This window comes from Martes martes (assembly GCF_963455335.1).
Source record: "Martes martes genome assembly, chromosome: 3".
Classification (NCBI taxonomy): Eukaryota; Metazoa; Chordata; class Mammalia; order Carnivora; family Mustelidae; genus Martes; species Martes martes.
Genome location: NC_137890.1, coordinates 604,329 through 630,636, shown reverse-complemented (window position 1 = coordinate 630,636; position 26,308 = coordinate 604,329). Strand labels below are relative to the sequence as shown.

General features: G+C 53.8%; 1 protein-coding gene across 6 annotated transcripts; it reads right to left on the bottom strand.

The window, feature by feature from the left end:
• Positions 1-564: 564 nt before the first annotated feature.
• Positions 565-26,288, bottom strand: DCUN1D2 (defective in cullin neddylation 1 domain containing 2). 6 transcript variants are annotated; one of them, XR_013966498.1, is made up of 8 exons: positions 26,126-26,284; positions 20,865-21,231; positions 18,049-18,217; positions 10,840-10,970; positions 6,025-6,214; positions 5,099-5,181; positions 3,523-3,619; positions 565-2,484 (listed from the first exon to the last, which is right to left on the bottom strand). XR_013966498.1 is itself a non-coding variant. In XM_080797936.1 (7 exons), exons 2-7 carry the CDS (start codon positions 20,917-20,919, stop codon positions 2,405-2,407), a joined length of 615 nt encoding a protein of 204 aa, XP_080654062.1. In that variant the 5' UTR covers positions 20,920-21,231; positions 26,126-26,288; the 3' UTR covers positions 565-2,404. The 6 variants fall into 6 exon arrangements, 3 of the variants coding, with proteins under 3 accessions (XP_080654062.1, XP_080654064.1, XP_080654063.1); XR_013966499.1 differs by lacking the exon at positions 26,126-26,284 and adding an exon at positions 21,329-21,697; XR_013966500.1 differs by lacking the exon at positions 26,126-26,284 and adding an exon at positions 21,449-21,662.
• Positions 26,289-26,308: the final 20 nt, after the last annotated feature.

Sequence of the window (26,308 nt, the reverse complement as noted above, 5' to 3'; positions counted from 1 at the left end):
CAGACACGCAGGCCAAGGAGCATCCTTAGAGGGCAGCACGGTCTGCGGCCCGTCCCTTCTGCTGGCTCCGAGGCCGTGGGAACCTTCCGTGAAGCGGCCAGGAGCGGCCCTACGCTGTCCGGCCCGTGTGGGCACTGCCCACCGCCTGCGGCAGCGCTCCCGGAGCCGCGGGCACGCGCCCCCCATGCAGCCGGAGTGCTGCGCTCAGTCGTGCCTACGACCCTGGGGGGGGGGGGGAGACGGGCCCCACGTCCTCTGTCTCTGCGCGAAGCCTGTTACACTTGGCTGCTCCGCGCGCACTCCGTCCATCACAGTCCGCACTCCCGGGTTCTGGCGTGGGCGCCGCGGCCCAGGGACAGCCTCTCATCTTCACGTGGAAACAAGCACACTTAGTGGCACACTCTGGTGACGGAAAGGAGAGCACCTGGCCTGGCTGTCCGCTGTGGGACACGGCCGTCTAAGCAGGGGTGCAGGCAGCACACGGGGGGTGTCCCGAGAAGGGCTGGGTTCCTGGGGGTCCCGGGGCACCCAGCATCTGAGCAACCGAGAACAGACCTCCCCACATCAGAGAAAATAATTTATTTTAATGTTTCTGAAGCTCCTGGCATTTGCACACAAGCATGCCTTAAATACACAGAAGAAAAAGCAGCCCGGCTCTCTGCAGAGCCTCTGCCTGAGCCCCAAGGCTCGGCTGCGTCCACACGAGCGGCCGCGGGAGCCCCGCCCCGCTGAGTCTTGAGAAGTAGCAGCTGCCGTGGACCCTGGGGTCTGTGCGAGACGACCACGCTCCGCGGCCTCGTCGGAGTGGAACCCTTACCCGGCAGGAAGCCGCGACCCCAAAGGATGCCTTAAACGTGTGGCAGTGTTTATTCTACAAAACCAGTGCTCTCTCAGAACCCCCGGCTCACGGCTCACGAGCAGAGACGGCCCTGTCTGTCCCTGTGCAGCAGCGGATGTGCAGGCCCGGGAGAAGCTGCACGACTCGGTCGTGAGTCTCGCCAGGGGCCACCCCGGCCCTGACGGTGGCGTCCAGGCCCCGAGCCCTCTTTCCTGCCCTCCACAGCCTGCTGTCTCTTTGAAAGACTCCTCTCCCAAAGTACACCCAGTTCACACACAGCAGGTGTGCAAACCCCCGCTGGCCCGGACGCTTCTGGAAACGCCGACTCCAGCACACATGGCAGGACACTGTGCACATACGGAGGACCCGAAGCGAACCTCCTCCCTCCTGTGAAGCGACGCCAACTCATCTGTCCCGTGAACTCGTGACGTGAAGCTCCTTCCGCGCGAGGCAGGGTCCACACCGTGATTTTTAGAACACGCAGCTTTCTCCAGACGGGCCTTCCACGTCCGGCCGGCCGGCTGCGGGCCTCGCGGGAAGGTCTCCTCTGCCAGCAGACAACGAAGAATCAGACGGCGACGTGCCGAGCTCGGGCTTCCGGCGGAAACGAGGTGGAGGTCTCCACACGGGTGACGGGCGACGAGACGTAGGCAACACGCACGTGGCCCTGGGGTGGGCGACGGGCCTCCCAGACCGCGGCAGGGAACCAACTCACGTGCCGTTCCATTGTATAACCCGTTGCTTGTGAAAGAAAAACTTTATGTGGAAAAATGTCTTTTTAAATGTTATAAAATACATTTTTTAAAAAAACATACTTTACAAAACTTTTTAGGAAACTCATTCAAATGACGTTGGAAGGGAAAGACGCACGACTTGTCAACAGTCGACAGTTGTGTCCCTGGAGTCACAGCCCACGTGTGCCTCAGTGCACAAACCGCCACACACCGAGAACCACCGAATGACTTTCACGAGAGCATCTACGGGGAATTAGAATAAAAACAGATGTAATAAATCTAGAAATTTGGTAATTCAGAAAATAGAAATCTTGAATTCGCGGCACCAGGTTTATAAAATGTTGGCGTCCCTGCGAGAGGCTCGTTAGGGCAGCCGGGCACCAACTCTGACTAGCGAAAGTGCACGGCGCCGCCGAGGTCACGGCTGCACCTCTTCAGGGGTGACGGGGGTGACAGGCAGCCGGCGGTCACCGCTGGAGATCACGGACATCACGAGCGCGGCAGAAGGCTCGGCCGCTCTGCAAACAGCTCCAGCTCCTTTTTCTCGAGTAGCAAGCGGACCATGCGGTGGTCCCCTCCTCGGACGGACGGGGACTGACTAACTGGACTCCTAAAGCAGGCTGGACGCCACGCCCGGCATCCAAAGCAGCGTCTTCCGAGGTGCTCCTTCCGGCATCCGGCTCAGCCCTTTCTGCAGCCCGGGGAGGTCAATCCAGCGCCCCGGCTGGCGAGAGCGACCGCCAGGGCCAGCGTCCCAGGCACAGTGACCGGCAAAGCGTCCCCATGCGGGAGGCACTTCCTCTCGGTCTCTCGATGCATCGTAATCTTCTGCCTAGAAAGGGCTGCGCTTGGCGCCCGTGACAACCGGCCGCGCGTACTCCACGAAATCATCAATGAGGACAGGCCACGCTCCTACAGGAAAGCACACACACAGGATTTTTTTTTTTTTAATCAGCAGTTTAGACTAACAGCTTTACATTCAGAGCGTTCTTCTCCCAGTCGATGTCTGCATTCCAAGAGCTCAAGTGGGTTTAAGTGTCCCAGCCTGTTACTCTGAAAGAATCAGCCAGTGAAACCCATTTATCCTGCTCTGGCCAGAGCGAGGTGCCCTTTTCTCCCTGGGCCATCCGCCTCCAGCCCGGGCTGCCCCCACATCCCCCGTGGCCCGGACCACCCCAGATTCTGGGACACCCCCCGCCGGCAGACACGCACTCACTATAAGCTGCCAGCTCCTTCTCTGCACATGAGCTGCGTCTCGCCACGGCAGCTAAGCTCCCGGGAGCTGGGCTTCTGCCTACGGCCAACCATTCACCGTCCACTCACACGCAGTCGGCAAGTGGCTGCTCTGTGCCCGGGCGGAGGACACCCACAGACACGCACGCCTGGGCGGTGAGCCTTCACTGAGCAGCCGCAAGAACAGGGACGTGAGGAGGTGCCCCAGAGGCCGCCCCCAAGCTGGGCGCGGAGACTGTGCCTCCCTCCCCAACGTGGCATGGCACCCAGGAGGGTGGGCCCGCAAACGCTCCTGACCGGCTGTCCTGAGACAGCTGGCGGAGGGACCCCGAGATACAGAATCATGGGTACGTCAAGTTCCCGCTGGAATCTCCAGACCCACATCAGCGGCATGACGAGGGGGCAGCCAGGATGGTGTGATGGCTGGGGGGGGTGGCTTGGCCACAGGCCCCCCTGCACGGCCCCCTTGGAAATGCTTTAGTTTAGGGGACATTCTCCTCTGGACTGAAACCGCATCTAGAGCCCTCTTTTTCCTTCGTGAGGCTGACGGACGCACTAAAGTGGGGCTATCATCACCACCATCACCCCCACCGCACTGAGGCGGCGGGCCTGGAGCCGGGGGTGGGGAGGGCACTGGCCTGCACCCCGGGGGCAGGGACGGGCAGCCCGCACGGCCGCAGTTCTGGCCACCGTCTGAAGCCGCAGGACTTCCCGTACCTTCTTCGTCATAGTTAGACATGTCATCTGCAATCATGTTTCCAAAATCCAGCAGAAGGTTCCAAGTGTCCCTTGGGATTGATCGTTTGTGATGCTCCTAATACATGAGAGAAAAAACCGCAGACGTGAAAAACAGACCTGACCCTCCAGAGTCCGACCGTCCAGTTGGCCCGGACCACAGTCTGGCGCGGACCAAGCAGCACCACACGCGCTGCTGGACGTTAGGGACAGTGGAGGCTTCCGGATGAATCTGGAACTACACAGTGCTGGCGGGCAAACAGGCAAGAGTAGACTTACTTAAAAACAGAATAAACATTTAAAATACCAAGATTACGTTTCAATCAAATACTTTAAATCCCTGCCTCACGCCCACTGATTCAGACCCAATGCAGGACGAGAGGCAAACTGCAGTCGGACACAATTTATTTCCCTCTATGCCAGAATGGGGGATGGTCTAAAAGCATGAGATTCAATACTGGGGCTGCAGGCGCCTCCCCCGGGGGTTCCGCCCCGCACGCCCGGCAGGTCCGGTCCTCTCCCACCCTCCCCGGGCTGCATAGCGCCCCCCTCTCAAGGAACCCCGCACCCCGCTCACCCCATCTTTGTGCATTCTCCAAAGCCACACGTCAGGCCTGGACTCGGCAGCAGCCCCCGTGCCCTGGGAGCATTCCACCGAGATCCTACCCGCTCTCCTGTTAGGGCTCTGGGGACGTTCCTAAGGTGCCGCCTGCCGCCCCATCTCTGGGAACGTCGGCCACGGAGTCGCCGGCCCCAAACTAGTGAGTGGTGGAGCAGAGTCAACGTGACGGGCGTCTTGGCTTTCCCACGCCGCTAATCACACGGGACCCCTGGGGGAGGCTGGGCCCCGGCTGGGCCGGGGTCTGTGCTGCGAGAAGACCCGCCCCCTCACACGTTCACGGAGGAAGTGACACGGTAGGTCTGGGCACAGTGATGTCATGTGACTATCCTGCAGCAAGACCCCAGGCTCCACACGCTTTCCACTGTGACACCTGCTTCCCGTACTCCTCCCGGCGAGGAGAGGCCGACCCACTAAGGCCCAGCGCCTCAGAGGCCCGCCTCCAGCACAGGCCGTCTCCCAGGGGGCCAGCTAGCCCTCCTTTTTCCTTCTGGGCATCATAACCACGTTTAAAAACGTCAGACTACGAGAGTGCTGGACACCGGGTAACAATCCAGTCTGGGGCCAGGGTCGACGTCCAGGGCGTGTGTGCCTGACGCGTCCTTCAGGAACGCCAAGCTTCTCGGAGGAGGCACAGGATCAGCCGGAGTCCCTCAGAGGACGTGGCGGAGGGGGACGGCCCGGGTCTGCAGGGTGTCTGAAAGCCTGCCTGGGGGGTCTCTGCGTGGCTCCCTGAACTGATCGGACATCGGCCTTGGGACAGCCCTGCCTGGAGCTCCGTGGCCATGGCGCTCTGCACGGCAGCGTGGCCTTGTGGCCTCTGTTTGGAACTTCCATGACGCACCACCCGTACAGAGCACCTCGATCAGACGACACAGCCTGGTGATCGGCTGACCCCTCCCACTGGGCACACGCAGCAAGCAGCAGGGGGACACTTACCAATAAGAAGGAGTTCCAAAGATCTAGAAATTTAAACCTCCCGGGTAATACTAAATTCCAGTATGCAACGGCCATTTCTAAATCTGGCAAAAAAGAGAAAGCAGTTAATAAATCCGAATTTCTTCCTCCACGGCCCAAAACGCGACCACTTCCCACCACACTCAATCAATACAACTCAGCACTCTCACCCAAGAGTCAGATGAGGCCCAAGCCCTACGGAACAGATGTTTCTGAAACTGGGATGTGAGAGCTCGGGGGGTCTACGCGTTCGTGACTCAGACGTGCGAACGGTCATCGCACCAGTGCTGGAGACGCGCATCCTCATATACGTCGGGCTTTCCTCACACCTGACTGGAGACCTGGACGCAATTTGCACACGTCATTTATTACTGGTACCTCCCACAGGAGCAGAAAGAGTCAGACTCAGAGGTAAGCCACACACGCACCACGGTCTCCACCTTTCTCAAGGCCACGGCTGGGGAGAAAATGTCCACTGATGGACACTCAGCTCTAGACTGGGTATCAGAGTCCACACCGTCCATCTTCCCCGACACGGACCCTCGCGGCACGGTTCAGGGGAAGATGGTGTCTTACGGGACAGGGTTGCTGAATTTTAGGACTGTAGGAAACGCTACCCTAAGCCCCAGTTTTTGGACTGACTCGTTCTCTGCTTACTGTAACTTAAACACCTTTTTCTTTCTGCGCGCTTGATGTAGCAAGTGCATTAAGAGGCTGAGCTGAGCCTGCCTGTTGGAGCCTACAACCTTTCATCTCAGGTGTGCGCCGCCTTTGCACAATAAAGCACAATCGCGATGAAACGGTTTCCGAATTACGTGTTTACATCCAAATGTCAGGACGCGCTAATGTGAAAAACAGACAAATAAAAAAGGTAACGGATTCTCTTAAATGCAAAATATCCAACTAACCACTTTTCAGAAAACTTTCATCTAATTCTTGGCTGGTCCCACTTGGACAACTGACTGGAGCAGCAGTGCAGAGACACCTGGCCGGCGCAGTCGGTCGAACGTGCGACTCCTGGTCTCAGGGCTGTGAGTCTGAGCGCCACGCGGGGTGCAGAGGTTAAACGAGAGTCAGACAGGAAAGTGAAGCCGTCACCTGAGATTTCCAGGAAAACCGCATAAGCAAAGCGAAGTACGAGTAGCACCAACTTTCAATAAAATGCCTACATTTCCCCCGTTTAAAGTCAATACAGACTTTCTCAGTCTTAAATATGCTGGAGTCTTAATGAGAAAGAGACGGCCAGGAAGTCTGCAGACTGGCCGCACGGGACAGAGGAGATGGCTTGCTAGCCCCTGCCTGCTGCCCTCGGTCGAACACGGAGACCCTCGTGACTTTGAAAGATTGCCAACTGAGATGCACCCCCCCCCCCCACCCGCCGCTCCCGACCCCGGGCCCTGCCCTGCCTCCATCCCCGCCCCTTCCCCTCCGGGAGGGGCCTGCAGGCCAGGAGACCACTCCACAAACTCCATGCCAACGCTGGCACGGAAGAGCCGTGGGCGGAGCTCTGCCTAAATCCGTGGCCCAGAGAATCCTGCGGAACAACAGACGACCGCTGCGGGAAGCCACTACGCTCTGAGGAACTGGGTGGGTCTGGGGCACAGCCTGAGAGCCCGCACTCCCGGCGAGCCCCCAGGTGATGCCGACTTGCGGGTCTGCGGATCTCGCTGTGCATGGGCCCAAGATAAAAAGTCACCCTGGGCAAGTTCCGTCCTTGTTCTCCGCCCCGGCAAGGTGTCCTGGCAATCGTCAGACAGACGTTCTCACGAACAGCACCTGCCCGCGAAGGTGAACACAGCCGTTCTCCTTCCAACATCAAAAGGGAAGAAGCCCGTATGGTGCAAAGTACCAACACACATAAGTAAACATTTCTAACAAACCTAACTACGCCGAAGACCCTACAGTGACAGAATGAAGCAGACACAAGGGCCACGTTTCACGGCCAAGAGTAACTGCTGCCATTTTGAAATTTGGATCAAACTAATTGTCACTTTGAAAACTGAAATAAATAAGATCCAAGAATTAAGTTGCTCAAAACAAAGCACTACCTAAGCTTCCCTTTGGAAGCATAATAATTAGCTCAGACCTGAGTTAGCCAAATTTGAGCAGAGCGCGGAAGGAGCATTTCTGGTTCGGGTGAGTATGACACGAGGAAAAGCAGGAAGCAGAAGTCAGGAGAAGAAAAGCAGCTTAGGAAGAAATCCTACCCGGCAGCAAAGGGCGCCGTCCTCCCCACACAAGGAGGCTTCTTACAGGCGCCCGCGGGCAGAGCACGAGCCCAGCCAGACCCTCCAGCACCGAGCGTCGCTCTCCAGAAAAGCCCGGCAATGCTGGGCCCACAGCACTCACGGCCGGCACCGCTAGCCACAGACTGTGAACTCTAACGATTACTTCACCTCAGCCTCTGAGAAAGGAAGGGACCGGAACAGAGATGATAGAGCAAAAGTTTTAGTTCCACAAGTAAAAGTTCAGCCCGTAAAAGAATAGTCTTGGGCGTACCTATTAGGGCTACCGTAAAAAACGGGAAAACCCCACATCGAAACCCCCAGAAAGTAACAGGTGAGGGCAAAGATGTGGAGACGGCGCCGCGGCTCGGCCAGCGACAAGGTCAAGAGGGGCCGCGGTTGGGGCGCCTGGGTGGCTCAGTGGGTTAAAGCCACTGCCTTCGGCTCAGGTCATGATCCCAGGGTCCTGGGATCGAGTTCCGCATCGGGCTCTCTGCTCGGCGGGGACCCTGCTTCCTCCTCTCTCTCTGTCTGCTACTCTGCTTGCTTGTGATCTCTGTCTGCCAAATAAATAAAATCTTAAAGAAAAAAAAAAAGAATGCAAGAGCAATAAGGTTTAAGAACCACAAACACCAATTTAAAAAAAAAAAAAAAAAGAGGGGCCGCGGGGGAAACAGTCCGGTGGCTCCTCGGGAACCTCAGGACGGCTTCACCGCACAGCCCCGCAGTCGCCCGTGTGCCAACAAGACCCAGAGCGGAGGAGCAGGCGCCCGAGCAGCCGTGTGACGAGCCGCGTGCATGGCAGCGTTCCTCACAGCAGGTAAGAGCCGGACGCGACCCCAGTGTCCACCGTGGATAAGTGTTTGAGCAAAACGTGGCGTGTGCGGGGACTGTCCTTCAGCCTCAGAGGGAGGGACACCGCGCAGCCACGGTGAGTCTGGAGGACACTGCGATAAGAGCAATGAACGAGCCACAAAAGGTCACATGCTGGGAGCTACCCGCGGGAGTCAACTCTGCACAGACCAGGCGGGAAGCAGGTGGCGTCAGGGGCGGGGGGTCCGGCGCTCGCTCGGTGAGGAGAGCTGCCCTGAACCAGCATCTTAGAAGCCCAAGAAAGTAATTTCACATAAAAATGAGTGAGCAAAAAGCATGACACTTCATCCTAAGAAAAAACGATAATGCAAACAGACTGTCACTCCAGGAAAGCGAGACGTTCCGTTTCAAGCAGGCGCAGAGATCAAGGAGTGACAAGACGCGGGGAGAACAGCACCCGTGCGCGGAGACTCGGGAGAGGACGTAGCTCGGGAACCCGAGGCGGAAGAGCTCGATCGGAAGGAGGACCCAGCAAAGAGGCCCGACGGGCAGTGGCTTGGGGGAAGGAGGTGGACAGGGAAGGCGGCTCGTCCAGCGGAGCGAGCCAGGAGCCGCGAGGGCTTTCCCAAGGACGCCGGGGAAACGGCCCGTGATCTCGGCCTGGGAAAAGGGCACAGAAGCAAGCGTTTATCCTGCCATCCCCGGATGAGCCGCGCCGCTGGGAGTGACGCATCCCCTTGCCAGCGTCCTCCACGTCAGGTGTGACAGAACGACAGAGGTGGCCACGGCGGGCAGACGGATGCGGGCAGTAAGTTGCAGAAGCAGCGGCGGGCGGCCCGAACGGAAGAGGGCCAGAGGCGGGCTGGCGCAGACGGCCCTCACTGCCCACAGTGTCCCTGGAGGCCGGAAGGCGTGTCTGCGCCGGCCTGGGACAGCCCCGGGCACACACCAGCACCACCCCGCAGCGGACCAGACACCTTATGGGGTGTCACGGAGGCAGTTAACCTTTTCCCCGTTTTTTTAGCTGTCCTAACATAATTCAAATAAAGACACTACTCATTCTGTTAGATAAACCAGAGGCTGCCCGTCCAGGCCCTGCTAGCCCAGGTGGCAGGGTGGGTGATTTAGGAGGCGACCTGGGACCCCCGGCCCTCCCCCAGCCTGTGCCTCTTTTGCAGACGGCCCCTCTGAGGGCCATGCACACCTCGGAAGCCGTCCCTATACACCACACTGCCTTCCCTGGCGGCCCCCTGACCCTGCCACAGGGCCACGGTGGTAACAGCCACGAGGATGGAGTTTTCCAGGGTGTAAGTCTGTACCGCTGGGAACAGAGCCGTGATCTTTCAGACGAAAGCAAAGCGGAGGTGCAAAGTGTCCTCAGACAGCCAGGGCGCGGACGGAGTCCCTCCAGCTGGCTCTGAGGCAGGCAGGCGGGGGGCGAACGTTGTCTGTGTCAGAGTGAGAGCAAAAGGCAGGGGCTCACGTCATCGAGACCGCACCACAGGGCAAGACGACGCTCCAACCAGCCGGTGGTCACAGTGAGCTTGACCAAAGTCACACCGCTCCCCTCCCCCAGGGGACAGAAGAGCCTGCTCCCCCCCCGCCCCGGCTCTGGGACAGAAGAGCCTGCCCCCCCAACCCTGTTCGGAGACAGAAAAGCCTGCCCCCCCCCATTCTGGGACAGAAGAGCCTGCCCCCCCCATTCGGAGACAGAAAAGCCTGCCCCCCCCATTCTGGGACAGAAGAGCCCCCCCCCCCATTCTGGGACAGAAGAGCCTCCCCCCCCCACCCCGGCCGGGACAGAAGCCCTCTCAATGTGCACCTGCATTTGACATGCTGACAGGGAAGGAAGAAAGTCCGGGACAGAAGGGGTAAGAAGGTTTGCGGCTCACACACCTGCAAACATGCACGAGTGAAATCGGGCCCTGAAATCAACGGTTTCCAGTGGGTTTTTCTATCCATGGATTCTCAAGCCCCTTTTGGTCTCCTACTTAAATCTGGTTACTTTATAATAGTGCTTTATATTTGAGAGCGTCTTCTTCAAGACATTCTAATACACCTGCTTAAGCCTATTTAAAGACCACGTAAGTCCCCGCTCTAAACCTGTAAGACATTTCACTGAACTAACCATATCTGTTACACTAAACAGAAATAAATTATATGGCACTCAGGAGGAAAAACAAATGAAAATAAGCAGAATAAAGCCCTCAAAGAAACCAAAACAGACTGAAAATTTAAGTTAGGAATTTCCCAAAACAAGTTATATTAGAGCACAACTGTTCGACTTGGAAAGAAGCATGGACATGTGATCCAGGACCCATCAGAACCGTGTTATGCCTCCAGACCAGGCATGGTCCCCACAGTCCCACCTGCGGGTCACACACCTCCTGAGGCAAACACTCCTGTCGACACGGATTGATTTCTCTGACACGTGAGTCAATGCGACAGAACAGGGAGCATTTGCAAATCAGTTTACATTTTGACATTTAAATACTGAGACCCAGAAGTGGAGAGTGACCACCGCGTGGCGGTGGTGGAGGGTGGCCTGCCCGCACGTGGTGCAAGCCGCGGGGAGGAGACCGCTACGGCGGAGCCCTGCGGGGGCAGGACTGACGCGGGGCTGGCTGGACCCCCTCTCGGTCTCCCGAGGATGTGGCTTCTCGCGACTGTGGACTTTACACTCACCTAAACCCTTCTGCCCGGGGTTCTTAGCGAAGGTAAAGGTAAACTGATAAAAGTCCTTAAACTTCACCGGGTCCTTCAGCTCCTGCTCCAGTCTCGGCAGAAGGGCCCGTAGCTTCTCTGTGCTGTCGCACCTGCGGGGAGAGACAGAGCGCGCCGTGGCCGGGGCAGCTGCGCCTTCCGGCGGGCTGCAGCGGCCCGAGGCTCGGGTCCGGGAGGCAGACTGCTGGCGGGCCCCTGCCCCGGCGAAACGGACCCCAGCGTTCCAGAACCGCCTGTGGTGATGGCCGCACAGCTCTGCTCGGACACCGACACAACGACCTGTAGGCGGTCGGCGGGCCGCTCTACACTACGTGCTACACCCTAACTAGGAATAAAGGAAAAGGCAGAGCCCACGACTGCTTGCCTTCCCCTGCGCGAGCTGCAGCACAGGCCCACTTTCACCCACACGCAGGCCCGGGCCCTGACGACAGGCGGCCATGTCGGACGGACCCCTCTGCCCGGCCCCCTCGTGGCGCCGAGCCGCTGGGCCGCGAGCTCCTCCGCTTGGGGTCACTTCCTTCCGGCTCAGCTCAAAACTCCGAGCACGGTGGGACACAGAGCCACTGCTGGAAAACTGGGTTTTCCGGGTGGGGACGGGGCGACACAGGGGAGGGGACTGCGGGCACTTATCAGGATGAGCGCTGAGTCAGGTACACAACTGTTCAATCGCTCCGTGGTTCACCTGGAAGTACTAGAACAATACATTAATCAGACTGGAATTTAAAAAATAAATTACCTTAAAATAAGTAAATAAATAAATAATAAAACTGGATTTTCCTCCAAGAAGGCAACCACCTTTAAGAATATTAAAAAGCGGGGCACCTAGGGGGTTTAGTGAAGCGTCTGCCTTCAGCTCAGGTCATGATCTCAGGGTCCTGGGATCGAGCCCTGCGTAGGGCTCCCTGCTCGGCGGGGTCTGCTCCTCCCTCTGCCTCTGCCCCTCCCCCTGCTCCTGCTCTCCCTGTCCCACGTGCACTCTCTCTCTCTCAAATAAATAAACAAAATCTTTTTTGAAAATTATGAGAAAGAATATTAAAAAGCCTTTAGAGCAGAAATCCAGAATAGGAAACCGTACAATCTGTCTTTGTATTTCGACTACCCAGCACGGAAAAGAACGGGCAGGCTGCGGAGATGCGTGACCCCACCTGGCGGGGCTTCGCAGGGAGCAGAACGCCGGGCAGCAGTGGCCGTGAGCCCCGGAGGTGCAGGCCTACAGCTCCCGGGACCCCCACGGAGGGTGGTTGGGGCAGCGCCGTCCCCAGCACTGGCCTTCCCTCTGGGGGGCTGCTCCGGGCCCTCCCATGCGCCTGCATCACCCCCAAACGAGCAGTGCTTAACAGCTGGCTGCCCCGACTCTGACCGTCCATCACGGAACTCACGGTATTATTTCCACGCCGAGTCTGTGAGGCCCCGGTCTGCCGGCTCGGGGAGTCCTTCTCTGTGCCGAGGCACACGCCCCTGCATTCAGACTTCCTAACTTACGTGTCCCACCGGTGGTAACTATTCTGGCTGATTCTAGTTTTCTGGTAACAAAGACGGCTGTTAAAAGGGTCTCCACACATGCATCCCGGCGCACACGTACGTGTGCTAGGTTAGGCACAAGCCCCAGTGGGCCAGCTGGGTCACAAGGTCCACAAACCCCCAGTGATGTGATATCACACTATTTCCAGAGACCGTCCGCCTCACGCCCCCGCCAGCAGGACGGCAGGGCTCCTGTTCATCCTGTCTCCGCTGTTACGTGCGGCTGTCTCACCTTAGCCGTTTCACAGTCGGCTGTGGTTTTAACCTCTACTTCCCGTACGGCGGTAAGCCTTGTGCTGTGATTGGCTATTTGGAAATTCTCTTTTGTGAAGTGCCTGTCAAGTCTCCTGCCCATTTCCGGTATCTTTTTCCTATTGTTTCCCAGGCTTTCTTTACATATGAAGGACACAAGCCTTTGTCAGCTAAGCTTGGTTGAAGTTCTCTCTCCCAGAACGTGGACTGCCTTTTCACTTCCTCGGTGGTGTTTCTTGACGATCAGTCTTCCTTTTCACAGTTTGCTTGATGTGTTCAAATTTTCCCTACAGCATGGTCATCGAAAGATATTCTCCTCCTTGATTTTCCCAGGGGTTCTGGCTTTTGCCTTCAGGCTTTCACACAGACAACTACGATCCACTGGGAACTGATTTTTTACAGACGGCGTGAGGTAGGGATCAGGGTAAGTTTTCCTCCGTGTGACTAGCCAAGGCTCACAGAAACATTTACTGAAAAGGTTCCCTTCCTCACTTCTCTGAAGTACCTTGGCGATACGTCTGGGTGTCTGTGTATGTGGATTTGTTTCTCGCTCCCCATCCTGTCCCACTGGTCCGTTTACCTCCACAGTAGTGCCGTGTACTTGAAAAGTCCTGATTAGCTGAGAGAGCGAACCCTCCCCTTGCTAAGAACTGCTGACTAATCCTGACTGCATTTTCATACACATTCCAAATCCATCTGTCAAATTACACATATCAAACTACTACTTATTGGGGTTTTGACTGATATGACACTGAGCTCAGAGACAAATTTAGGGATAAAATACTGACTGTTCCAATCTACGAACGAGTTTATGTCGCTATTTATTCAGGTTTCCTGCGTCTCATTGAGTTATTTACTCTCTGGAGGTAGCACACACCTTTAATCAGATTTATCCTAGGAGTTTTGTATTTCTGATGCTACTGAGAACAATTTTTAAAATTTTTAAAATTCACTTTGCTTTGTTGTGTTGTTGCATTCAGTATTCTTAAAATAAGACGGATTTTTGTTTGCTGATCTTTGGTCCTGCAGTCTGGCTAAACTCACTTATTGATTTGAATATTCTACCTGTGGATCAGACCAGCTAACACCTCCTGTTCAACGCTGATAAAAGTAGGCATTCATGTTCCAGTTAAATATGTATCCTTAGGATCTGGCAGGAATTGGAGGTCAGTTTAAGGACAGTCCCTTGTGTTCCTGGTTTGTGCCAAATTCTCTCCTTTTCAAATTAAAAAGAATTTTTTTCAATTTTTCAAGTCAAAAAATTATGAATGGAATTGAATTTTATCAAACTCATTTTATGGATTTGAGATAACTCCCCCTTTTCTGTTGTTAATACATGACACTGATTGACTTTGTAATGTTAAACAAATCTCACAATCCTGGGCTATAACAAACTTTTTCATGATAAATTATCCTGGTTTTTTGGTTGATTTGTTTTGGGGAATGGATTTACTTAGCTGAGAGTTTGTCTATGATTTCTGCACCTCAGGCATCTTTTGAATCTTGCTGCTGGGAGTGGCCAGTGAGTTTCTCACACATCCTCTTGGGCTTGCTTGGGCAGCACATTTCCTAGAATATCTTTTCTGGGTTTTGTTATCCAGGTTGTGTTGGCCTCAAAACAAATTAGAAAGTGCTTCTTCCGGTATGACTCTCTAAGGAAGTTGTGTGAAGTTGGTGGTATTCTCTTCATTAAATGTTTTGTAGGATGTGCTGGTGCACCAATCCTGGCCATTTGTTTTCTTTTTGAGAAGTTTTTAAATTACAGGTTCAAATTTAAGAGCTACAGAACTACTTATGTGTCCATTTTAGTAAATTGGTTTTTTAGTTTTTTTTTTAAGATTTTATTTATTTGCCAGAGAGAGAGAGAGAGAGAGAGAGAGAGAGTACACACAAGCAGGCAGAGAGGCAGGCAGAGGCAGCGAGAGAAGCAGGATCCCTGCCAAGCAAGGAGCCCGATATGGGACTCGATCCCAGGACCCTGGGATCATGACCTGAGCCAAAGGCAGCGGCTTAACCAACTGAGCCACCCAGGCATCCCAGTAAATTGTATTTTTAAGAGAACTCCTCTCTTGCACCCAGTTTTTCACATTTACTAGCAGAGAGCTGATGGTAATATATTCTTATATTTCACCATCTATAGGATCTACAGGGATGTCTCCCTTTTCATTCCATGTTGGTTATTTGTTGCTAAATATTTTTGTAAGTGTTTTCAAATGGCAACCTTCTGGCTTTATGGATTCTGTCTATTAGCTTCATTTCTATTTCCTTAAATTACTGCCTGTTTAAAAAAATTAATTCCCTCTGCACTCTTTGAGTTTACTTTTTCTGTTCTTTTTCTACTTCTTGAGACGGATGCTTTCCTTACTGATTTTCAACTTTTCCTTCTAAAATATGCATTTAAGAAGTTGAATCCTGCAAGTTTTCATGTGGAGTGTTTTCTTCATGATTCAAAGTATTTTCTAATTTCCACTGTAATGGCTTCTTACTCCCAAGGGTTGTTCAGGAGCATACAACAACCACACACATTTCAACCTATCAAGTTATCTTTTTGTTCTACCTTAACTGTGTTGTGGTCAGAACATACTTTGTATCATTTTAATCCTCCGAAATTTGTTGCAACTTATTTTACAGCACGGTTTGTCATCCATACTTATAAATGGTCTACTCCTCTTCTGAAAAGAGTACGTGTTCTTCAACATCAAAAGTGATGTTCCAAGTATGTCCATTAGACCATTGGTGGCACCGCCCAAAATTCCCATTTCCTTAGTGATTTTTCACCTCCTCTATCAGTTGCTAAAATGTGTGTGAGAATTCCCCATTTTGACTGTAGATTTGTATCTTTCTCTTATAGTGTTCATTTTTGCTTTAAATAATTCATTGCCTTCCATGTGAAATAAACCTTTCCTCATAATGAAATGTCCTTCATTATCCCTAGAATTACTTCTTGCTTTAAAGCTTATTTTAATATTGACATAGCCACACCAAATTTTTTTGGTTAAATGATGGCAAATTACATCAACTTTTATCTTTCAAATTGTTCTGTGTCCTGATGTTTTAACCGCATCTACGGTAAACGTATCCACAATAGTTATTTTCTAAAATCCATCCGATATTTAGTTCACCTACATCCAATGCAATTATGTAAATGCTGACACACTAGCTTCTAAGCCTCCGTTTAATCGCGTGCTTGCTGCTCATCCTGCGTTCAGCTGATTTTCCTTATGTTCTTTCTTTATCTCATGTTCTTTTGGATTGAATTCTTTACCACTTTATTCTTGCTCTGTTAGTTAGGAATTATACATAAATCACACCTTCTCTACCATTCTTATAATGATTGTAACATGCACAAAGAGAGCAAGTATTTTTTCCCACTGTCCTGCCTTTTTAACAGTGTCTTTTCTTAAGGAGACCTCTTAACCGTGCCGAAGCCCAACTCAGCCACTCTTCCATTACGGCTCGCGCTTTTTATCCCTTCTCTAAAAATCTGTCCCTCGATCTGGGTTTTAATAAAGACACTCTCCCACGTTTTGTTGAGAACTTTAGAGCGTTCCGTGTCCTGTACAGGAGTGCAAGCCAGCCCACACGATCTCTAGCCGTGGCCCGGGCTTGCATGTGGGGACCGAGCAGACGTGGTCTCAGGCTCACCCGGTAACTTCGGCGTCAGTGGCTAATAATATCCCCATCGGAATAATAAAAACTGACAAGCAATCTTCAGATGGAAGGAGGAAGACTTCACGACTTCGCTTTGAGACTTCCGCAGCGCTGCAGGAGCGAAGCCCGTGTGCCGCAGGCCACGGGGAGGCAGGCCCACCGAGTACGACGCAGTCCAGAAGCGGGTCCACAGCGCGTCCACTTCTTGTTTTCACGATGATGTCAAGGAATCTCACAACATTTACTCAGGTCACTTATGAATCCACGAGCCTCCAGAGCGAGGATGTAGCATCAACTGTTAAACGCAGGTGTTCCAACCACTGTCAAGAGTTAACGGCCGGGGAAATGTGTCAAAAATAGTAACGGAGCCGACGTAAACCCAAAGTATTTTTTAAGGCTTAGTGCTGTTTAGACGACAACCACCTTTTACACCCCTAAAAGCACCGAGGATATCTCTAACGTACTAAGTGCTGCACTGCGCACGCGGTCCTGCAGGGCCTACAGCAGGCGGCCCCTTTCACCCGCCCTGTGAGACGCCGAGCGCAGCCCCGCTGCTCGGCGCTAACTCACAATCTTCAGGCGCACTCTGTGTACCCCACGTAGGGAGGCATGCATTTGTCCAACACGTTTTGGGAAGGTTCACACTCAAAATCTTTATAACACGTTTTTAACTTTTAACACTTAGTAGGATAATAGGAAGTTTTTAAGTTTACCTGTACAACATATTTCTAGATAATGCCTAAGAAATGGCAGTGTTTCCAGAAGAAGCACTTAATTCCCAAATCTCCCATCTGGGGGAGCTTCCAGCAGATGGGATAAAGGACAGTACAGCGCCAAGAGAATGCTGCTTTAACAGGTGTTTCCATCCCAAACATTCCCTGAGTCCGCCGCGGCGTTCCTGGCACACAGAACATGAAGCAACATGCTGTCGCGCAGGGGTCACCATGGCATCTTCGGTTTGGTTCTACACAACCAGTGGCGATAGGGTAAGTCCTGCAATTGTTTGTCATCTCACAGACAAGGCTGATAAATATCACAGATTCATCAGTTTAGTAGAAAAAACAGATGTTCTATTTTTTCCCTGGGATGCTGTATAATCCACGCCTTAAGGACACGTTTAACTTAGACTTTCCAGCTCCTTCACAGCTAAAAATAAGCCAGTTTAAGCTGTCAACACTGAAATATCACAGTATCAGCGAGGCAAGCAAGTTGGCATTTATACTACCCTATGACATAGCTCAGTAAGCTTAACGATTAAAAGACATTCGTGTCACATGCTTTCCTTTACTTCTCTGACTTATCTGACAAGTGAGAAACATCTTAAGTTATTAATGAAGTTTTCATTCCCACCCTGTGAGTAGAACAGAGAAGTGTTACAAGCAAAAAACCAAAATGATATTTTATTGATGATTAACATAGCAACACAAATAATACATTTAGGACACAGAATCCAGAAATGAATGGCTGAAAACAAACAAAAACACCCTGATGTCTGCTGTAAATTCAAAACTGGAAGGATAAAAATTAAAAAGAAAAAAGTAAATTACAAAAGGGATTAATCTGAATTAAAGTATTAAATAAAACTTTACTTGGAAAGGCTTAATAGAGCAGATTAGAGGCACAAAAAATTTATAAGATCACACAGAAAATAAATTAATTTGAAATTAGTGTTTATAGGTTGTTGAAAAATAATGTTGAAAGTACCATCCTTTTTGAAAACATTTAAACCGAGACCAATTTACTCACCCAAGCTCTGTCATACCAGCCACAAACTCCTTTTTGCTAAATTCGCACTGTGTCGCTGCCCCGAACCTCCAGGCTATGACCAAAACGCTGACACTGGCAGGATCTAGGCTCAGGTCATCACAAAACTGCTGAATCCCATCAATTCCAATTTTATTTTCATCTTGTGGGTCTACAGTTAAAATCAAGAGAGAAAGAAATTTTGCTGTTTTGAAAAGTAGCACCGACAGGGGTGGCTGGAGTGCCAGCCCGACCAAGCATGTCTTGGAGACATCAACCGATGGAACACGATTTTTTACTGTGCGTGGACCGGCAATAAATAGTAATTTACCCAGAAAAAAGCCCTATTTTAAACATTGAGGTTACTGGACTTCAGGAGAAGAAAAAAAAGAGTACTGCAACTTCTTTGAGAAGACTTCATCATTAAAAAAATATTTGATTTCCGTAAAGTAAAATAAAAATCCCAGTTTACACGATTCTAGTTTGCCCAAAGACAAACTCTACCAAAATCACTGCACTGCGGGCGCGGGGCTGGCCGAGGCAGGGAACTTGTGACTCTGAGGTCAAGGTCATAAGTTTGAGCCCTACACTGGGTGCAGAGATTACTTAAAAATTTTAAGAAATCTGCAATTAAAAAAAAAATACTGCATCTGTAAAGTGTTTACAACACTGGAAGTTTTTGCCACAACGCTGCCCAAACAAGAAACTGATGTTTTTCTTTTTAAAGTGATTTCATTTGCTCTAATTTTAGTGCTACTGTACATGTAGGTTGCAAAATCATTTAGTTCACGCATTCACATTTAACAGCTTAGAAACTCAGGACTTCCTCACTTCCCATTTCTGGTTTAGAAATGAAATTAAGGAATTTAGCGATTCTTTATCAGAAAATCGAAGAGTTAAATCTCTTAGAAAAATCTCAGTGAGACCTCACCAAACTAGGTCTAGTAATTTCCAACAGAATGCGTGTATGCTAATACATCATCATGACTCGCGTGTTAATTCTGCTGCCACCTGGAAGGTACCAATAGAAAATCTGAAGCTTCTTTGCGCAAATGAAGATTAAATGTGATGCACTTTCCTTCCGTCATACAAAATTTAACTTTGGTCACTTAAGTACTACATGCTACATTTTTATAAACATGTCGTCACGAAAATAAAATAAAATAAGATAAAATAAAATAAAAGGTATGCCGTAATTAAAACAAACGAGAGCACAGGCTTCCCGCAGCCTGTTGCCGTATAAGGAGAGAACAGCCGTCCTGGGGCCTCTGCTCCGCACCCTTCCTGTTACCCAGAGCTCCCAGAGTCCCGGACACTCAGAAGGGCACACCCGCCCTCAGGGCCCACTCCTAAGGCGCCTAAATCTCAGGTGCGCTGGGAACAAGATTTTAAAGGAACTACGGAAGTGCTCGCTCATTTGCATACATTAACATAACAACCCACTCGTCTTCGTCCAGTCTTTGAACAACAGATTTATTTCTAGACCCCAAGATGACTGCACGATGTGTCTACTTTAAATGACAAGAAGTGCGTGAATAAAATTAAATGATAAAAAGATGCTGCTTAAACTACAGAAGTAGCTCTAAGTATTTTTTTTTAAAGACACATTTGAATCACTTCCAGGAATCTGCATAGCACGTGATTCACAAAATTAGCTCCACAATTAACTTAGCCAAAAAAACTTAAAGTACATTAAAGCTTATTAAAAACAATGATTTTTCATTTTGAAAACTAATGTTCATTTTTCAAACAAATCTGGTCTTTCTACCAGAGTATGTTTTTGTGCCAAGGATTAAAAAAAAAAAAAAGAGGGGCGCCTGGGTGGCTCAGTGGGTTAAAGCCTCTGCCTTCGGCTCAGGTCGTGATCCCAGGGTCCTGGGATCGAGCCCCACATCGGGCTCTCTGCTCAGTGGGGAGCCTGCTTCCCCCTCTCTCTCTCTCCGCCTGCCTCTCTGCATACTTGTAATCTCTGTCAAATAAATACATAAAATCTTTATAAATAAGTAAATAAAAAAGAACAGAACACATAAATAAGAATTTAAAGCCCAGGAATTATTCTGTTTGGGTTAATACTTGTTTAAATGAGGTTTTTGTTTTTGTCTTTAAATTCTGGAAATAGAAGGTTAACCTCAGAAACCGGTAGAAAGAAAAAACAGATAAACCCTGGCCAGTTGTTGCTGTCCGACTCCAGCGCCCACGGACGCGTGAGATGCAACCTGACGGCCCGCCGGGGGCTCCGACGCGTGCAGACTCGTCTTAGAGACTGACTCCGCCAGCACGACCGTGTTCTGACAGGAAAAGCTCCATTCTAAGTGCTGATTTCAAAGAAACAGCACGGGTCCAATGCACAGCACAACCGTTTCCTTGCTAAGGGCTTTCCCCCTGTGGTTCCTCAACAGTGCAGGGGCTCCGGGCCCACGGTGTGAGCAGAAAGGTGACTTCTACCCTGGGGCCAGAGTTACTTCTTCACCTGCCACCTCCCCGGAACCCTCCAGCTCACACAGCAGTGTGGCCGGACAGCACCCCGCATGGCGAGGACACGGTGCTGCGGCAGGTTGTGCGCGCCACGGGCCCTGCCCAGGACGGGCTCACCACCGCGGCGTCGGCAGACCCCTGTCCCATCACCGCAGCCCAGCCGCCCTCGGTCCCCAGTCCAGGTTCCAACAGGCTGGATGTTGCAGCTGAGTCCCAGAAAGAGGAGGAGGAATCTTCCGGAGGTCTTGTGAACTCGGCGCAAGAAGCGAGAATACGCCTTCCATTCCCCGGAGCTGGAAGTGAGCTGCCGGCCGTCTGGCCCCCGCTCCCCGGCCTCCTCTTACCTTTGTACCTGTCGTACAGCTGCTCCAGCTTCTTCTTGTCCACGGCGCTTCTCATGGGTGTCTGGAGGCAAGAGTCTGGGTTCGGCAAGAAGTCGTCTGCGGCCACGTCTACTGTCCGCTCATCCTGTGCTATGTGGCAGGCCACGGTGAGGAAATGCCATAAACCCAGGCCCCTGCTCTTCCGAGATGACCTATGCGTACGCAGCAGGAAAGCCAACACCACCGGACCAGAGCTTCAGCGTCCCATGACTACTGCTGGTGCTCTAGCTGGACTTGGCTGTTTCCCCGGGGTCAGCCTCGCTGCAGAACTCCGGGACCACACGTCTCGCTCTTCGTCGGTCGGGAAGGCTGCACGGTCTTCCGAAGACTGAAATGACAACCGTGGAAGAACAAACACTCAAAGTACGACCTTCAAACAATTATGAGAATCAGTGTTTTATCACAAAATACACTTTGATCTCTACCCTTCAATTTGCACAAAACACGACATTATTTTTTCCCTAAGTCTCGGGAAAATCCTTCTTTACACAGGAGTCCGGGGACGCAGTGAGGGTGGGTGTCGGACCCAAGGCCTGGCCCCTCACCACTGCCCACTGCAGGGTCCTCTTCAGCGTCGGTTGATTCCAGGCTGTACTGAGCAGGAGAAGGGCTGCACGGTGGGTGAACATCAATGTTTCGGGTTTTCCCTGTTTAAGGTCAGCGGAGCCACCCCGATGAGAACATACACAGGTAACTGATGACAGTGGTGGGCACTGCTCACCACAGTCCCTGAGCGGCCACAAAAAGCCCATTAGGACTAAATGTGATCGTACGAATAACAAAAACATCTGTGTACGTGAGACAGAAATAAATGGAAACATAGGGCAGAGGCTGTGGGAGATCGTAAACAAGAGAACTGCCAAGTCTCTGTACTATATATAGTCTGTAAGGAAGGAAAGCGGCGCCCGGACTTCCAGATACGGGCCAGCCAGGTCTGGGCTTATTTCAGGTGACCTGGTGAGGACATCAGTGATGAAAGTGACTCAACAGCCTCGTGAATCAACAGACGCAAATGCACTAGATGCCAGTGCTCTGAAACACTCCGCAGACAATACAGGAGGGAGCGTTTCACTTGAAAGGGTTTACCGTCACTCCTGTTCAGCAAAGGACCGGACGGTTTGCAAAGCCACACAGAGCGAAGGACGGCTCACAGCACTCTGCTGTGGATACGCATGCGAGCGGAGACCAAGGAGGGAAAGGGCAGGAAAGTCGGGGTGAGACTCAGACACACCGCACATCCGAGAGCTGAGCGCAGGCTAACCCTTTGGCTCTGAGCTTCCCAGTCGCCAAACCAAAGATGAAAACAGGATTCTGTTTTCCTAAGATTTAGAAACCTACCAGTGGCCCAGAGGTGACCCAGCTCCTCCTGGCAACGAAACCCGAAGGAGTGGCCCCTGTGGTCACTCCTGGAAGGGTGACCGCCCTGTGCCCCTCCTGCCCTTTGCAGCAGAACAGCCCCTCCGGCGGGCCAACCCGGCAACGGCACAAGCTTCCGAAGCCTCTTCTGACAGGACCCCTTGCTTCGAGCAGAGGACCGTTCAGCAGGAGAACACCACGCAGCTGCCCAGGGCCGGTCTGGGCATCGCGGGCTTTCCACCAAGACAAAACTCCCTTCACAACAATCCCAAGCCATTAACTGCCTTTCTCAGGCTCACTGGAACGCAGTGGAGGCCACATAACGTGTGATCTTTGCAAAAATGTAACACAAATATGTAATGGCTGATTATTATTATTTTTAAATATACAAATGTTTTTGAACTTTCCATTGCAACTTCTAAAACAGTAAATCCCCATGGCTACAACTCACATAAACACAAACTCTTTGGGGCTCCAGCAATTTTTTAAAGTGCCCAGAGAACCCAGTTCTAGCAGGTCTCAGAAGTGCCGAGGAGGCGGAACACAGGGCCGCCTGGAGCACGGGCTGTTGGGTCACCTGGGGCCTTGGGTCCCTTCTGGGAACTGCAGAAAATCTCAGATCCTCTCTCCAGCAAAACATGTGGTTTTGCATAAAACTTGGGGTTTTTCACAGATCACTGAAGCCTATCGACTGGTTTTTCGGAGGGGAAGGGAGGTCAACTTAAGTTAGAAGGCCCAGTAAGGCAGATGAGGGGGCCTCATCTCTGTCGCAGCTACCCAGTTCTGCAATGCGCAAATGACCGGCGAGCCGTGTACCAAAAAAACTTTATTTACACACACGGGCAATGGGCCTGTGGGCTATACTTTCTAACCCTAGACTTTAGGGAAATATGTAGAATATATATTCTGTACATTATTTCCTGAAATTGAGCCACTGAAAAGAACTAGACAAAGAACTTGAAGTTGTATTTTCTGGTAAAATCGAATTTAGCTCAATTAGGACAGCTCTCATAGGCTCTGACAGTAAGCTGACAAAAGGGAGAGCAGCATCTTTGCCGAAGGCGATGGCCTCCCTGACGGAGGGTGGGGAAAGCCAAGGTCCCTCAGAAACTAAAGTGGAGAGAGACGTCTGACACCCACCCAGCACATCACTTAGTGATGCTCGTAGCATCTGTATTAGGCAAATCGCCACCTGTGCTAGATTTTAAAATTCTGTCATGGTTGTAAAATAAAATTTGGTGGTGCACATAAACAACGAATCTCAGCCATAAAAAGGAACACGATACTGAACAATGCTGCGATGTGCGTGAAGTTTGAAAACGTTATACCAAAGGAAAGAAGTCAGACGCGAAGGCCAGATGTCGTGTGATTCCACTACAGAACTATCCAGACAGGCCAGTCTACAGACAGAAGTAGCGCAGTGGCCACCGGGGCCGGTGGGGAATGCAGAATGGGGAGCAGCCCCTCCAGAGTGTGGGGTTTCCTCGAGGGCCGTGAAGTGGTCTGGAGCTCAGCAGAGGTGGCGGCAGCACAGTACCGCGTGTGACCTCGAGACCACCGGATCACACACCTGGAAACACCTGATTTTATGTTATGTGGATTCTGCTCCCCAAAAAAGTTCAGGGCGGCACTCCGAGCACCTCCAGGCCTCATCAGCAGTCTGGCTCGCTGCTGGGTCGCCAGCTTGCTGCCCCAGCGCCGCGGCGGGCGCATCTGCAGCAAGTAAAGGTTGGCAGACACCGGAGAGACCTCGGGTCCCTCCTGCGGGACTTTTCCTGATCAACACCTCCTGAAACCCCTAACACACGACCAACCGGTCGCAGGACCGTGGAAGGAAGAGCGCTCTCCGGACACTCTGGAAGGAGTGCCCCGACCCAGCCCCGCCAAGTGGCTTGAGTCGTTACTGTGTGAGTTACCAAGTGGGCAGCCGGGCAGAGACCCAGACCAGTCGGTCCTTCTCCGTCCATCCCAAGAGCCTCGCGGGGCACAGGGTGTTGGCTCCGCGCGAGCCAAGGCGGGTCTGAGCCGGCCCGGGACAAGTCTGCGGCCGGAGCGCGCGGGCAAGGGCTGCGCCATCGAGGTTTCTCCGGAAGGTCGCGGCGGCTGAAACGGCGACCGCTGGCTGGGAGCGGAGACCCCGCGCTTCGCCTCCAACAGCGACCGAGAGACCCCGCTGCGGCCGGCAGAAAGCGATCCTGAGAGATGTCCCATAACCTAGAGAATGACAAGGGACAGAACAAGCTCCGGACTCGCGCAGACGGGCTGAATCCACGCAAAGTTACTGCGGGCGTTGGGGGGACCAGGGCCTGCCCTCGAGCTCGCGGCCCCCTCGCCAAGGCCTCGAGGAAAGGAACTAGCAGCGGCTTTTCGGGGGGGGGGGTTCAACCGTTTTACTTTGTTAAGATATATAAAATTCTTGAAATAAAAATAGGGACAACCCGATAACAATTTTTTAAAATCCCTCAACTATAGGAAAAATCTAAAGCATTTCAACGGCGAAAACGCGTCCCTATAACGCGGGCACCACGACTGCCCGGAAACAAGATGAAAAAAAAAAAAAGATCCGTGTCTGTTCTTTCGAAGACTTTTATTTACTCGGCAGAGAGCGCACAGGCGCGCAGGCCTGGGGGCAGCAGGCGCTCCGCGGGCAGGGGCCTGGCGCGGGGCTCGATCCCAGGGCCGGAGATCGCGACCCCGGCCGAAGGCAGACGCTCCCCCCGCACAGGCGCTCACCGCGACGGGACGTCCGCCCGCGACCGCCGGGGCCCCGCGCAGTCCGGGACGCCCACGTGCCGCTCGGCTCTCCTGCGCGGGGCGGCGGCGGGGCGAGGCGGTCCGTGACCCCTGACGCCCTCCGGGGTCTTCCGCGCCTGCGCGGGCGGCTCGGCCCCGTTCCGCGCGGAGCCTCCCGCCGGCCTCCCCCGCCCCGCGCCCCCGGCCCCGTCTCTGCGCCCTGCCCCGCCGCCGCTTCCCTCGCCCTCGCGCCTCCACCCTCCCCGCACGGCCGAGCGGACCGCGGCCGCCGGCCCCACGACCCGAGGACAAGCGCGGACGCGCCGCCCCCGGCCCGGAGGACTCTGCGCACCGGACCCCGCCCGGACCCCCGCCGGGGTCCCCGCGCCCCAGGCCCTGCTGACCCGCACCGCCCGGCCAGCGCCCCGCGTCTCCCGTTCCCGAGGCTTCGGCCCGCTGCGCTGCGCTCGGGGCCCCTCGGGCGGAGCCGCCGCGGTCGGGGCCCCTCGGGCGGAGCCGCCGCGGTCCCGGCCCGGCGGAGTCGTCGCGCCGAGGCCCGTCTCCGCGGCTGGACAGCGGCTCCCGGAGCCCGTCCGTCCCGCTCAGCGTCGGCGCCGCGTCCCCGCGCGGAGAAACCCCCGCCTCACCGGGCACAGGCGCCCCCCTCCCCCGCCGTCTCCACGTCTCGTTCCAGAACCTTCCGCGCCGCCCCGCCGCCGGCTCCCCTGCGCCTGCCGCTCCGGGCCTCGGTGTCGCCGGCGGCTCCGGCGCCCAGGCGGGGAGCGGGTGAGCGAAGGCCCGTCCGCCCTGCGCCGCCCCCACCGCGGCGGGCGCAGTCCTCGCACCCCCACGCAGGGCACCGCCCCGACCCCGCGCCCCCGAGGCCCGCGCTCCGACCGCCCCGGGCTGCGCGCGTCTCCGGACCCCCGCGGCCCCTGCCGGCCGCCCCGCCCGCCGCCCCTCTGCACGACTCCGCCCCGGCCCCGCGTACCGTCGCCCCACCTCGTCCCGCGCCCCGCGGAGCCCCCCGCAGCCCCCGCCGCTGCCGTGACCCGCGCGCCCCAGTCCCTGGCGCTCCCTCGGCCGCAGCGCGCAGGAGGGGCCGGTGGGAGGCGACCCCGCGGGCCACCTACCACGCTCCCGGCGCCTCCAGCGTCCGCCGGCCCGGCCGTCTGCGCACGCGCCCCGCCACGGCCCAGCGGTCCGGGTCGTCGGCGTCGGCGCCCGGACCCCCGCCCGGAGAGGGCGCCGGGGACGGCGACGGGTCACCCCGCTGAACTCCAACGCCCGGCGTGCACCGCGCCGCCCGGGGGCTC

What these genes read in the sequence shown, in the direction of transcription:
- DCUN1D2 (XM_080797936.1), bottom strand. Translation starts at nt 20,919, where the DNA reads ATGAGAAGCGCCGTGGACAAGAAGAAGCTGGAGCAGCTGTACGACAGG. An exon ending in GCTGTACGACAGGTACAAAG is followed by an intron (nt 18,218 to 20,864) that starts GTAAGAGGAGGC and finishes TTTTAACTGTAG; the next exon opens with ACCCACAAGATGAAAATAAA. An exon ending in GCTGGTATGACAGAGCTTGG is followed by an intron (nt 10,971 to 18,048) that starts GTGAGTAAATTG and finishes CTCTCCCCGCAG; the next exon opens with GTGCGACAGCACAGAGAAGC.